This window comes from Ambystoma mexicanum, chromosome 1p (genome assembly GCF_040938575.1).
Source record: "Ambystoma mexicanum isolate Mex_15411 chromosome 1p, UKY_AmexF1_1, whole genome shotgun sequence".
Lineage (NCBI taxonomy): Eukaryota > Metazoa > Chordata > Amphibia > Caudata > Ambystomatidae > Ambystoma > Ambystoma mexicanum.
The window spans coordinates 631,338,651-631,352,719 of record NC_090921.1 but is presented as its reverse complement, the minus strand read 5'-3'; the positions used below and the strand labels follow the sequence as shown (position 1 = coordinate 631,352,719).

Sequence of the window (14,069 nt, the reverse complement as noted above, 5' to 3'; positions counted from 1 at the left end):
GGTCGACAACGCCCTCACCATCCTTGACGATGGCCACCACTGCCTCCTGATTCTACTACACCTCTCAACCGCTTTCGACACAGTACACCACCAGGGGCTCACGGACAACCTACATCGGTGCATGGGGATCAGCAACCTTGTCCTATGCTGGTTCAAGTCCTACCTTGCCAACCGCAAGCAGTTTGTTCAGATGGACTCCTCTAGATTGCCAATACTACCAGTCACCTGTTAAGTGCTGCAGGGTGCCATCGTCTCCCCAGTGATTCTCAATCTATACATGTAGCCGCTGGGAACCCTCCTAGCCACACAACATCCACCAATACGCTGATGACACACAGCTATACCTCAAGATCGACTCATCAAGGACATCCACAGGCTCAAAACCTGCCTCTCACTGATCCAGTCTTGGATGTCCAGTGCATAGTTGAAGCTCAACTCCTCCAAGGCCGAATTCCTACTCCTCACCAACAAAACCAAACACCCAGACATACAGACCTGGCTATCAACCATGAACTCAGAGGACTTCACACCCAAGCTCATCTCCTGCCCCAAGTCCCTCGGGTTGCACATTGAAAAACTCCTCTCCTTCAAGACACACATAGCGAAGAAAAGTCAGTTTATCAGCTCACCCTTCTACAAAAAGTCAAGTCCTTCCTCCCTCCAGACAGCTTTAGATCTCCCATTCAAGCACTGGTCCAATCGCACCTGGATGGAGGCAATGCACTCCTCTAAGGCCTCCCGTCATCCTCCCTTGTGCCCCTGAGGAGTGTCCTACACGCAGCTGCTCACCTCAAGGGTCTACGTAGATACGACCACATCACCGACCTTCACTGACTCCGACTGCACACACAAATCACCTTTAAGTCTTGCTGAATCATCTATAAGGCAGTCGCCCTCAAGTCACCCAGCTACCGCAGAGAGAAACTCAGCATCTCCGGCGGACAGTGCACCACCAGAAGCCAGGACACGTGCAGACTTGAAATCTGCTGCAAAAAGGAAAGGACCAGAATACAAGCGTTCTCTGCCTACGCCTCAAGACTATGGAACCTCCTCCCCGTCGGCATCCTACTCGCCCCCACGCTCCTACAATTCGGAAAAGAACTCAAAACCCACATCTTCATGGAGTCGCTCCTCCTCAACACCTAGGCCATCACGTCGCCCCTCGGGCCATCTGACTCACTAGACGCTGCCCGCCCCTCCCTTCCCTGCCACAGCTGTACCTCTTCTATATCCTAGCCCTCGCTGTATATCTGTTCTGTTCTTACCACTGAAAGCGCTCCATTATGCATCTGTAATGTTGTATACCTCTGTAAAGCGCTCTGTTATGTATCTGTATTGGTGTATACCTCTGCCAAGCGCTCTGTTGCTTCTCGAAGCTAAGTCCGTGCTCAAAATAATAATAAAAAAATAGGAATACACACCGGAAAGGTGCCAACATGTCAAGTGAAGAGCGGAAGGAGAAATGGCGTCTAAGTGATGGAGAGACAGAGGGTGGGAGACAACCTAATGTTGTTATGCCTGCTTGTATACAGTTGTCATTCTAGTCTGGTGATTGGGGTGGTAGCATAAATCATCACAGTCCGAGTAATCGAAGCTTAACCGGTAACATTCACCATGCTGAAAAAAAACACAGGGAACGGGTACTTTTCTAGCATGTGGTCAAGTGTTCTGTCTGCTGTGGCCTGGGTGTGTAACCACCTACCTTTCACAGCAAGTGATCATAAGCTGCAGCATCGGGAAGGGTACCTGACAGTGCACATGATCGTCTTCGTTTTGAAACAATGCTCCCCCACTCTATCAGGTTCAGACGTTTAGGGTAATCATTCGATCTCTTTGTGTCTTGTTTCTATGTTCTTCACTGTTAGAATTACTCTAAAAGAAGCAGCGAGGCCCTACCTTTCAAACTGCTGATTAACTTACTGGTAGTCATTGGAGAATTTAAGATGGTTTCACTACAAGACGAACCAAAGCCCAGCGCCTTTAAGTGACGTTGTCTTTGATCCATCCTATCTGTGGTCCCTACAAAAAGTACCATATGGCATAATGCTCGCAACAAGTGCTGTCTCCGTGCACGAACAGCGACCGTGTCTACTCAATTGCAAGCAGAACTATTCTCGGACTAAGCACGGACATTCCTTGCCTTGCTACCTTTTTATTGGACTAAAACGATCAATTATGCTCTAGCAGCACAAAAGCACACGCACACAAAGCGATCAGAATGATGCACCGAAGATTTCAGTGCAAAAAATTGGCTTGTTAAGTGCCATCACTTACAAATAGCTCGTACTTTAAATACGCTGTCAAGGCAAAGAGTGATCACCAGGGAAGTAAGTACTTGTGAAGTCCCAGAAGGGCTTATGGCTACTGCTCAGCAGCTGGAGAGGTGTGGGGTGGGGCCTCCTGGGCATTGCAGGGGTTTGGAGGTAACAGTAGCTTGGCCTGGCTGGAACAGACAGGGGAAAAAGACACTTGCCCAAAAGCATTGCACAGCGGGCTTAACCAGGCTGCAAGTGACAGAAACCGCACTTGCGTCAGAACACAAGTTGCAGCCTTGTAGAAGGAAATCTTGACTTTTCATCGCGGTGGGTGCCCTGGTGGAGGCACTCTCCGTTTAAATTTGTACCCATGCTCGTCCCCATTTTTACAAAACTCCCCTTTCCTTGTTTTCAACAGTCACTTGAAACACCCCTTATTTTTTAAATCAAGTAGTCCGTAAACAATTAAAACACTCTAATGCTTGACATTTTCTAACCTGCACAAGACAACTAGACATCTCTGTGTAGTGTTCTACTTGTCTTCACATCACAGAATTGTTTCCCACAAGCATCTTCTGAATAAAATGTGCAAGTGTGTATGCATTACTCTGTTTCAGTCTTATGTGGTGTAGGCATTTTCTGTGGAGAATACACAGAATGAGGGGCTTTGGAATGCTTATGGCCCTTCCCCAGTGAGCTATGACTTGTCAGGGAAAGTGGCCATTAGCACTCTCCATTTTATACATGTGCCTGCCCCAGCCAAATAATAAACGATAAGACATCAAAGAAACAGACTTGGGGAATGACCTGCGGCCCCCGAAGCCCAGCTATGGCTTTTACCATCATGGTACTTCAAAGCTTTAGTTAGTGCCTGCAGTATGCAACAAAATAAAAAACCCTTTTGTTAGCTTTTCAAGGAGGCAGACCTCTGTGTTTACAATTTAAAACAGCACCCTTTTCCGTGTTTTCGGGGACGAGGATGCGTACCACAGAGCATTTGAAGTGCCACTACTGGGGTGGGTGCTCAGGGGCTGCTGTCTGGGTGGCCTGCTTCCTGCACCCCTCCCCAAACACCCCGAGCTCTGCGACCCGGGCAGCTGCCCGCCTCAGGAAACTGCCTTGGTTATATGCATATTCACCTCAACAAGACTTGGACTGCATGTCCCGATGGGAGTTGCTTAAATTCTGCTTTGAAAGGCTTCAGTTTTAGTATCTAGTTGAATATGAAGCGACTCAAACATACCACAACAAAGTACTTGGATGGATTAAAATATATATTCTGGTGATGTTCCCTCATCTTGATGGCATGTGTGTTTACAGTACCCAAGAGCTTGGCCAGACGCACCATTCAAGAATGGTGGAAAGCCTCTAAACACTGTGGCACTTATTGCCTACAGAGATGTAAAGTGCCAGAATTTTGGCAGAGCTGCTTCCCATTCTTAATATATGTTTTCGATCAGGATGCGATGAACGTACTAAGGGTCCCACATTTTGCTCGTATTCGCTAAATAGCTTCATATGTTTAAGATGAGGTAACAAAGCAAAATAAGTGTGAGGTAAGAAAATTGACGGCAAAGTCACTGGGAGCTCTCACCCAATTCCTCTGAGGATATGCTTGCGTTAAAACTTCGGGTTCAATCTGCTGCGTTTTCCCCACTTGCTAGACTCCAGAGGACCAGGGTTCGTTCCGGTGATGCAACACTTGGACATGAGTTGTCAGATTTCACTGGCACAAGTCAACTTCAGGTGTTGTGGAAGGTCAGAATCTAGACTTGCATACTAATCTTTCACCTACAAGCTCTGGCCTTATTATGTGAAAGAAAGTTCAAAGGGTGCTCGTCAGGATGTCTGTAAATTCCTCTGTCCAGAATCCTACTGTAAGCTAACCACGTTCCCCATCTTCCAAAGGAAAACCACAAACAAATGATGTTTTAGAACTATTTCCCTGGAAGGGGATGATGGATGCTGGCTATTAATCCCAACCATGTCCTTTCCTTAGTAGTAGCTTTTGTCCAGAGTTCTTGTTGTGCTGGGATGCTATCCAGTGTTCTTTCAGCCATTCTTCATCCCCACTTTTGGTTTCCCTCAGTCCTTCTCCAGTCTGGGCCTCTTCTCTCTCTCTCCACTATGGGATGTTGTCAGTCTCTTCCCCACTTTCGAGCTCTTCTTACTGTCATTCCTCACTGTGTGGATCTTCTTACTCTCACTCCCTGGGCCTCTTCCAGTTTATCTCGACTCTGGGGCTTTTCTGCTTCTTCCTCCCCACTTTGGGGATCTTTCCTCAATCTGAGCTTTTTTTCCCTCTACCTCTCTCCTTCGCATGCCACCCTCTCCACTAGAGCCACCATGTACCTGAGTGTCCCGAGCAGTGTTCCTCAGGTGGGCCTTTGAGTCTTGTTGGGTCTCCAGTCAGCGGGGAGCCACTTGCACATCTCTTGTGCTGGGCTTCCTTGTCGGTCTCCCCGGACTTGACTCTCCCACCTTGGCCACTCGTTCGACTTTTCCACTGCACTCTGCATTGGCCTTCAGAGACTATCTTCTTCTTCTCGCTGCTTGATGGATGTGGAATTGTTTGGATGACTTCTCAACTGGGCTATGTGCTGTCCTATCAAGACTCTAATCTGTTCTCTCAGCTCAGTTGGGGCAGAGCCACACAGCTTCCCCACTGAGCTCTCTGCCATCCTAGTGGTATGGAGAATTCTCATTTCTGTGCTAATTCCCTTCAACCGTAGAGACCTCCAGTTCTTTTGCTAGACTTCAGGACTTTTTCATTTGAACCCTGCAGTGAGTGAGGCCTTTTTCTCACTCGCTCATGTGTTTTGACCTGATTTGGATTATGTGTTACCTTTGTTTTTGGAGTCTGACAAACTCCCTAGGCATCTACTTTTTGTATGGTGACACACAGCACCCTCGGTGCAGTGTCACAGAGAAATCCTTAGATTTCTCATAAGGCTTAAATACCTTTTCTTGTGTGAACTACTGTTCCCAAGATTAGTAAAGTGAAATTGACTTTACTTACCTTTTCTCTTTGTGGGTCCAGCACACACCATTTTATGTGGAGTTCTGGGGAGTTACTTAGTAGCCCCTCTTCCCACCTATTCATGTAATATCTTTTATGTTACCCTCACTACTTTCAATGGCTGGTGGCAGTAGTTTAATTTTCCTACCATTGTGCTTTTCTACTGCAGGCTGAATCCTCAGCTGCAGAATAGCACCCATGGGTGGCCATTTGTCAAACTGGCCCCGGTCTTCTTTTTTCACCATTTTCTGTTTGTGAAGTCTTTATTGGGTTTTACTCTGCGCACCAAGCCAGGTTTGAGCCCTTTGCTCGTTTTGCCTTAGGCGAACCCAGTACTGAAACCCGCCTCTGGCTCCAGTGTGTCTGGAAGGGCAGGAAGTGAGGGAGGTTCCTGAAACTCCCCTGTCCTTTGTCTTTAGGAATGCCTGAATGCACCCAGTCCCGATTCGCTGGCTGGCTGACTTTAGCTGTCCTGGCTCCCTGCAGACTCTTATAGTCCATTTAACTTTGACATGTTCTGTCCCTCAGAGGTGATATCTTGTTTTTTAACTATTATTGCTTGGATAGGTTTTGTCTGGACTTTATTGGAAGATTTAAGTATACTCACATGCCCTGAGAACCTGTTTAACCTTTTTCCTTCCTTTAGCCTTTTCTTTCTACAAACCTCAGAATCTACAAAGTGTACTAGTGATATGTAAATGCCTTTACTGTCCTAGTTAGTGACGTTACCTCAGGGTAAGTGTGAAAAAGCATCTCTAAAGAGTATCTACTAGCTTTGTGTTGAATCTGGAAAAGTATTGGAAAAGTGCCCTTTTTAAAGAATGCTTATTTAAAAATTGATGTTAAATAAATAACCATTTATAGCTAAATCCTTGAGTGTAAGTGTTACTTGGCTACTTGTATTTGTGGATTTCATTGCTAGAGCTCTACAGCTCACATTTACCCCTCTTGAGATAAGCCTGGCTGCTCAGTCACACTACCAGCTTGTGTAGTACAGGCCTATAGTACAGGCCTATACCAAAAGGTGGGTTACCTAACATCAAGAGGACAATTGTTGTGTAGTCTCCGACAGGGTTACTACATCAATTCTTGCCTAACACCTATCAAGACACTCTCTCCTTCACACAGTATAGTTGGGGCAGCGGCAGAGCTGCTCATGCAACTTCTCTCCTGGGCTCCATGCCGTCCTACCGAGACATTCCCTCAGCCTCCCCGGGCTGCGCCGTCTGACTGTCAGCTGTGTCTTGCTGCACTCTCCTGTTGTGCGGTGTGGTGCCGCCGCCGACATTGGCATTCTCTTGCTCTCTCCAGATAGACCACCTTTCACGTCTTTGGCTCAGTAATGCTCTGCAGGGCCTGCTCAGTCTCTTCCGTGATTGGCTGTTCCAGGGATGTGCCTCCAGTGGACTGGTTCTCTAGTCTCTCCTTAGTGTTCACAGGAGACTGGGCATACCTAGAAGCACGGCAGGTATTAGTAAACGGTGTACATGTTCGTTGCAAAATCCAACACATACATATCCTACAAAGGTTTTGGTGCCTGGGGGATAGTGACATTTACCCCTGGTGGGGTCTCTGTCCTCTAAGAGGGAGTTATTTCCAGAGGGATCAGCGCTTTGAAGCACTCCACCTGTGTATGCGTGCTATATGAATAATTACCCTGTTCCATTTGTGCACCCTGTTATGCAGATGGCTGACTGTCACCGCCCTTGCCAGCCTAAGGTGGCTAGGTGTTCTTTCCCCTTGTCCACTCTAGATCCTTGTCCACTCTAGAACCGTTTAAATCCTCTTGTTCTACTTCACTATTTTTATGACCTCTGCAGTCCTTCTCCTCAACACACCATTCTTTCTTTCACGCTTCAGTCCCCTCATCTTCTCCTCTCCTTGCTCTTCACTTATTGCTTTCCCTTCTCCTTTCAGTTTTTTACCTCCTCCCCATCGTACTTTCCTTTCCAAGCCTTTCCTCTTTCCTTATGTTGTTTACCTCCTCTTTCTTTTACTCCCCTCTCCAAGTCTTCTATCACTGCTTTCTCTCTTCACTTTCTCCTTCCGCCCTCCTCTCCTCTTTCACAGCTCTTACAGGTCCTTCCCATCTCCTACAGATTGCCACTTCCGTAATACTTCTGACTCCCACACATAGTGCTGACTGAAGGCTGCTTTCATAGCAGCGTGGACACGCCTCCTAGGGTCAAATAACCTCACCCATGCTCAGCTATGATACTGCAGTGGTTTGCCCTTGGTGTTGGTTGCCAGTTTCAGGAAAAACTTTCTTAGCTGTGTTGAGTTAGATTTTCAGGGGTTTGATCCATGGACCAACACCATAAGAGGGTCCTCACAATTTTGGATTTCAGTTTGGGTTTTGTTGCGATCTCTCTCTCCACTTCCCTGATTGGCCTCTAAACAGTATGTTGCTGCCTCTTCTCCGCAAGCGAGTCTCTTGACACAGTAACGAAATGTTGGCTTTCCTACCTTGAAACCAATGGTGAATACTCGCTATATGCAGGCAGTGGGACCCTGTGGATAAACACTTGTAAATCCTGCTGTCTCAGGTTGTTGTACAGTACTGTGGACAAATGACAAATCCTTCTTTGTGCCAAGGACACTCTACAAGGTTGTTGGGTGTTCTGCATCTGTCCCTGCACAGCGTTGCTGCATCTATTTGGGACTGAGGTGCAGGGTAGGGTGTTGGACACTATCACTTTGAGTGTTACGTGGCAAGAGTAAGGAGATGGCACAGCACGGTCAGATAGCACAGCGAGTAGAGTACTCGCTTTGACATCTGTACAGATCCTGCCGGCACAGGTTCTAATCTCGGCAGGGCCAAACTCAGCCTTTCATCCTCCCGAGGTCGATAAATGAGCACCACACACCGTGGGTAATAATAAGCAGCACTTGGATGCCTGATGGTTCGTAGCGCTATATAAATGCTAAATTATTATTATGGGCCAAAGAGAATGTGTTGATTGATCACTAAAGGTTCTTCAGCAAAATGGGGGAGATTCCTGTATGATGGGGACCATAACATGTGGGGGTCATAACCGTGGGACAGGCGTGGGTTAAATGTTGATCTCCTTCCTAAAGACTATAGGGCTGCATCACCAGTTTGGTGGTAATTGCAGTAGAACTACTGCCAAACTTGTTTACTGTGACTACCCCATAATCCTGCAAATTAACTGCTGGATCACGAGTGGTGGAACGGTAGTCTTAATCCCCATTTTGGAGTCCATAGTATGGGGATTTTGCTGGTTTACCATGAGCGATAATTCCATCACTCTAAATCCAACATATTGTGGAGGTATGGTGGAGGATCTACCTCCAGCATATATCTCGAGGTAAATCCTGCACTTCAGCTCTAATTTCAGAGTTCAGCAGAACGTTAAAGTGGTGGTAATTCTGTTGCTGACATTTTACAACCATTTCTCCCCGTTCTGCCAAACCCACAATTAAGCCCTATGCCCCTCTCACTCTAGTTGGCACCTCATAGACTGAATCACAAGTCTTCCTCTCTTTAGGACCCTCTGTTCCTTGGGACAACAAGTCCTCATGTGTTGTAGTCACCTAGCCAGTGCTGGAGTAGTGCGTCTGCCCAGGCTTGCGTTCGACTGGTGGTTTAGTCGGTCCCTCTTTGTCTTCTCTCAGTCTTAAATCATCTAGTGGGTGGCGGCACCCAGCCCCTATGGTCGCCTCTCTCTGCCTAAAACCTTTAACATACTATCACATTGTAGGATTTGTGTTTTAAGTAGTTTGCACATGATGTAAATAAGACACTTGAAAGACCATCGTGTTAAAGTACTGACACTAGGATAAGCACCTTGAATAATGTTCTCTGAAAATAAAATTGGTGGAACATATGTTAAATAAGTTGTAACATTAACACTTCATGTAATTGATTATAGAAAATGCCCATCTTTAATGAGTTCTATTTCAGAATATTTCTCATTTCTATTATGTATACCTTGTTTGAAATTCCAATTTCTGTTGTTATTTTTAAATTTTTTCATTTTCTGAAATGTTTGTTTTTATGCTTTATTGTAGAGTGGAGATGGGCCATTGACTTTGCAGGTAACTAAATACTGTGCTTTGTCACAACCTTGAAATTATCTTGTTTCTGTAATTCTTCATAAATATTCTTTCACAAAGTTCTACTCTGACCCTCTTCCTTTTTATTGCCATCTGTGTCTCTCGTCTACTGTTTTGCTCTCTTTCTATATATATATATATATATATATATATAATATGAAAATGTGTGGGTATGTGGCTTCGCGTATGTTCCCTATACAATTCCACATTGTTTCACCAATCTGAACCACATTTTGCACAGTCGCCTGTTAGGATCCTCCAGACATTACTGGCTACATGACATCTGGAACCCCCAACCCTTTTCCCAGATTTCAGCAAAAGTCAAAATATATTTGTGGGTTTGCGGCTTTGCAAAGTGTTGTTCCTTATACAATTCCATACCGTTTCACCAATCTGCACCAAATTTTGCTGTTTCTTGTACCTATGAGGAACTGAAAGCCCGGGCAACACCGGGTATATCAGCTAGTTATATATAAAATGTTTGTGTATGTATATGTATATATATATATATATATATATATATATATATATATATATATATATATAATAACGTTCACTGAAAAAACGTTGTTAAAGGGATGTTATGGTTACCAGTAAAACCAAAAAAAACCTTGAAATTCGGCAGATATGGTAAGCTAAGCAACCATAACTCACGCCACCACCATGCCCTGCTAAAACTAACACCCAGAACATCAAAGATGACATCACAAATGTCATTGATGACATCACTGATGACATCACATATGAAATACATTTTGATGAAGTCCCTACAAGGGGTAGTGTTTATAATATTGGTAACAAGACGTGATGGGAAATGCCAAGGTGGGACACCACTGGGTAACTACTGGAGCAGAGGAGTCCCAAGGGTGGGATGCATCTTAACCATAATATCGCTTTAACAAAGTTTTTAATAGATTTTTACAAGTGAAAAAAAAATGTTTCATGATGTTGCATCACTGTATATAAGTTATTAGTAATTCCTCTTTTCACATATATGAAAGAACTATAAAGCTCTTTTAAGAAACATTTTGCAACACATACTTATGTCTGTTGTTATCAGCAGCGCATGCTGGGGATGGAAATAATCGTTCAATTGCCTGTGGAATAAGGCTCCACCATGACCCCAGCCGAACCAAATCACTCATATTATTCAGTGCACCTACCCTGCATCCTAGTTCAGTGTCCACTATACCATAATAATGTAACCATTGGCTAGTGCTCATGGCTTGCCGCCATAGTCAGTCTCCAAATCCATGGGGCATAGGCATTCGGCCGGGCCGCATTCCCCAATAAGCAAATCAGAGTACACATTTGCATTTGCAAAGGGCCAGGCCCACTACCCAGAAACCAAATGTTTATCACTAGTTTTTCTGTTTACATTCTTACACTTTGGAAAAATGAAACATAAGACATATTTCCAAAAACATGCCTGCAGGTCCTTGCTAATGCTCACCGCGCAGGTTTGTTGTAATCTAGTCCACCACTTCAGGCGGTAACCGCGAACAGAATATTTTTTACCATTCAAACATACCGCTTCTGCCATGCTGCATAAGCAAATTGCAGTACCCATTTCTCCTTGCTGGTGGCCAGACCCATTGCCCAGACGCCAAAGTTATATCACTGTGTGGTGCACTTACTATTTATACTTTAACAAAAAAAAAACGACCTATTTGCAAAACCATGCTTTCCAGTTCTTGCTGATCCTCCTCGTGCATATTTGCTGCAATCCCATCCAGTACTTCAACCTGTACCCGCAAGCACATTTTTATTCCCTTCAAACCTGTCCCAATTTTGAAAACCTTTACCACATAGACGGTCCCTGGTGGACATGGACACTTTAACCCCATTTGTCGTCCCTCATGGTCATGGCCAGCATCCAGATTGTCCGGGTCATGACCTTATGCCATAACGCTGGCAATCTGGCCACTGCCCATGCCCACAGGCTATAGCTCAATCACCAAAGGTATATCACTATTTTTTATACCTACATTATGACACTTGTCAAAAAGTAAAACACTGACACATTTGCAAAACTATGCTTTCAGGTCCTTGCCAATGCTCATTACACGAGTTTGCAGGAAACCTGTCCATGTTTTATTTTTTTTAAAGTGTTAAAATGTACGTACATACAATAGTCATAATTTAGCCCCCACTTGACAAAATCCATTCAGATGTTGCACAATCATTTATAGTTTGGTTGATAATCTGTCTGAAAACATTTGTCCACGTTAGTCAAACGGCAACAAAGTTATAAGCCATATAAAAATGTTGAGACCCCCCTCTAATTTAGCCCCCTCGTGACAAAATCCCACCCAACTTTGCAAAAACATGTATATCTAGATCTAAAATCTTTTTGCAAACTTTTGTGTAGATTTGTCAAATGGCACCACATTTATGAGCCTTTACAATATTTTGGGCCCCCCTCTAATTTTGCCCTCTCTTGACAAAACAGCACCACACTTTCCAAAACCATTGTGAATCAGGCCTAGAAGGAAATTCCAAAATTTCATGCAATTTCATTGAGTGGCGCCAAAGTTAAAAACCATCCAAGAACTGCTTTTCACCAACCCTGTAATACACAATTAAGCATAGATGCCCCCTAAATCTAAGATGTTCGTGGACATCACAGGACTGTCCCGGGCTGTTCGCGGACATCGGAGAAGGAAACGCCCCAGTTTCTTGGCTTTTTAAGGCCATATCCCATTCCATCCTCATCACCTCTAAGCTCCCCTGGGATTGTTTGATAAGTTTGACAAGTACAACGTTGTGTTTTTCAATGTTTTTACTGCGATGTTTGAGGATCCAACATGGCAGGGGTTTTGGAAAATCTGACGCACCTCGCGCTTTTCATCATCCAATCAGCCGGCGCACCCGATGTCCGCGGACCTCACGCTGCCCTCTGGACCAATATGAGGCCTGACCGCAGAGCCAACAGGGAAGTGAGTCTGCAGACCGAACCCAGATATCACAAATTATTTGGGACCTAATTTTTTTTTTTTTTTTTTTAAGCGACTGGACGGATTTACACCAAATTTACAAAAGCACGCTTTCGGGACCAAGCCGCTGCTCCTGGCGCAAAATTGGGCTGTAGGCGTGAGTAAAATTCAGTTTCCATCGCGTCTATTGGAAAAACCACACATTTTGGGACCCCCCTATGACTTTGCCCCCCCTTAATGGAACCTATCAAACTTCGCAGGATCTTTCTGACCATATACCTCTTTTGCAAAGTTTCGTGAGGATTCTTCAGGGCGGGGGTGTGAAGTTAGAAGCCACCCAAAAAGTGCTCTTCCTATGGGTTGAGCAACTTAACCATAACTACAGGGCCGCTACCACAGGCCCTGTAATACATATATATTTTCATTGAAAACCTTTTAATCTCTACATTTTGGTCAACATATGGCCTGATTCAGAGCCTGTGCTAAATATAGCAAGGAAAGCCGACATTCTCCCCTCCAGTTTCCAGCACCATCATTCTGAGATGGGTGGATATATTGGAGGGGAAATGTTGTGCTTTCCAACAGCAAAAACTTCTAAAATGTATCTTTGTGGTGGAAAAATGTGCTCCAGTGACTTAGCAAGCATTTCTCAAAAGGCAGCCACTTTTCTAATTCAAGTAAGTTTTCTTAAACTTTCATTGAACTAGAAAAGTGTTGCAGCAGTCTGAGAAATGCTATGTACGTAATGGGAGAAAGTGTGCTGTGGAGTTTAACTGCAACTCCCAGGGTACCATTAATGTATGTCTCTTTTGGCTGGTGCAGGAAGGGTGTTCTGGCGTGTGAATACAGTCCTTGTCAGCACCTTGCATGTGAGGTGGTTGGCAAGGCTGTTACCATGCCGTAAATCACGGCTTTGCAGGAGTAGCAGGCTTCGTTTATTGCTGTCACTCCCGTAATACATCGGAATGCATGTCTTCATGGAAAAGTGTCTCGTGCAATTTTCCATTATTACATGCACCTCAGGCATGTAAGGCCCTGAGTCTAGTCCCTTCATGTGTTCAGAGTCATCATGCACTTTATATATATTTACACTATGTGGCTGATTGGCAGCATTTCATACAACGCATGAAGCACTTTATCCTTGGTACTTGGAATACTTACCCGCAGGAATAAGTAGGCACTGTGCACTTTATGATCGTATACCATCTATAAGGCATAAGCACATTTACAGGCCGATTCATGGAATAAATAGCGCGGCGCAAGTGGCCAAAAACGTGCGATTCGCAGTGGAATAGCAAAAATCGTAGTGCAAGTGCGAAAATCGCACGAAAAGCAGCGCACATCGATTCATGGAAGGGCGTGCGCGAGAAAACCATCGGATGTGCGCTAAAAAAGTGCGCGGCGCACGTTGGCGCACAGGCCATCTAACGGCGTGCGCCAGGTCACAGCGAAAATCACACAGGCCACAGCGAAAATCGCACATAGCGCGGCGCACACAACAAAAGTAGGCGGAACACGGGGTGTAACACTCGGAATGGGGAACAACTTGCCAAAATGTGGGCGTCACGGGGGAAGTGCAGGGTGCAAGTGCGCGGAACGCCCACACGCTCGCCTACAACACGTATTCATGGAATCGAATAGGGCAAAAAAGCGCACGGTCAAACCAGCGCACAGGCACAAACACGACCGCCACAAGAAAGCAGGCGGTAGCGTCTCTGCGCCTGTAATAAATGGGCGCCAAAAGGCGCGCCAACAAATAGCACCTATATACAGCTATGATGA

At 45.1% G+C, this 14,069-nt stretch overlaps 1 protein-coding gene across 3 annotated transcripts in view; it reads left to right on the top strand.

Moving 5' to 3' along the window:
• Nucleotides 1-14,069, top strand: part of LOC138577526 (E3 ubiquitin-protein ligase TRIM39-like) — a 527,031-nt gene that overhangs the window by 325,429 nt on the left and 187,533 nt on the right. For all 3 annotated transcript variants that reach the window (XM_069649634.1, XM_069649633.1, XM_069649635.1), the window contains one exon: nt 9,307-9,333. In XM_069649634.1, coding sequence (XP_069505735.1) covers nt 9,307-9,333 — 27 coding nt within the window. The remainder of the gene's footprint in view (nt 1-9,306; nt 9,334-14,069) is intronic.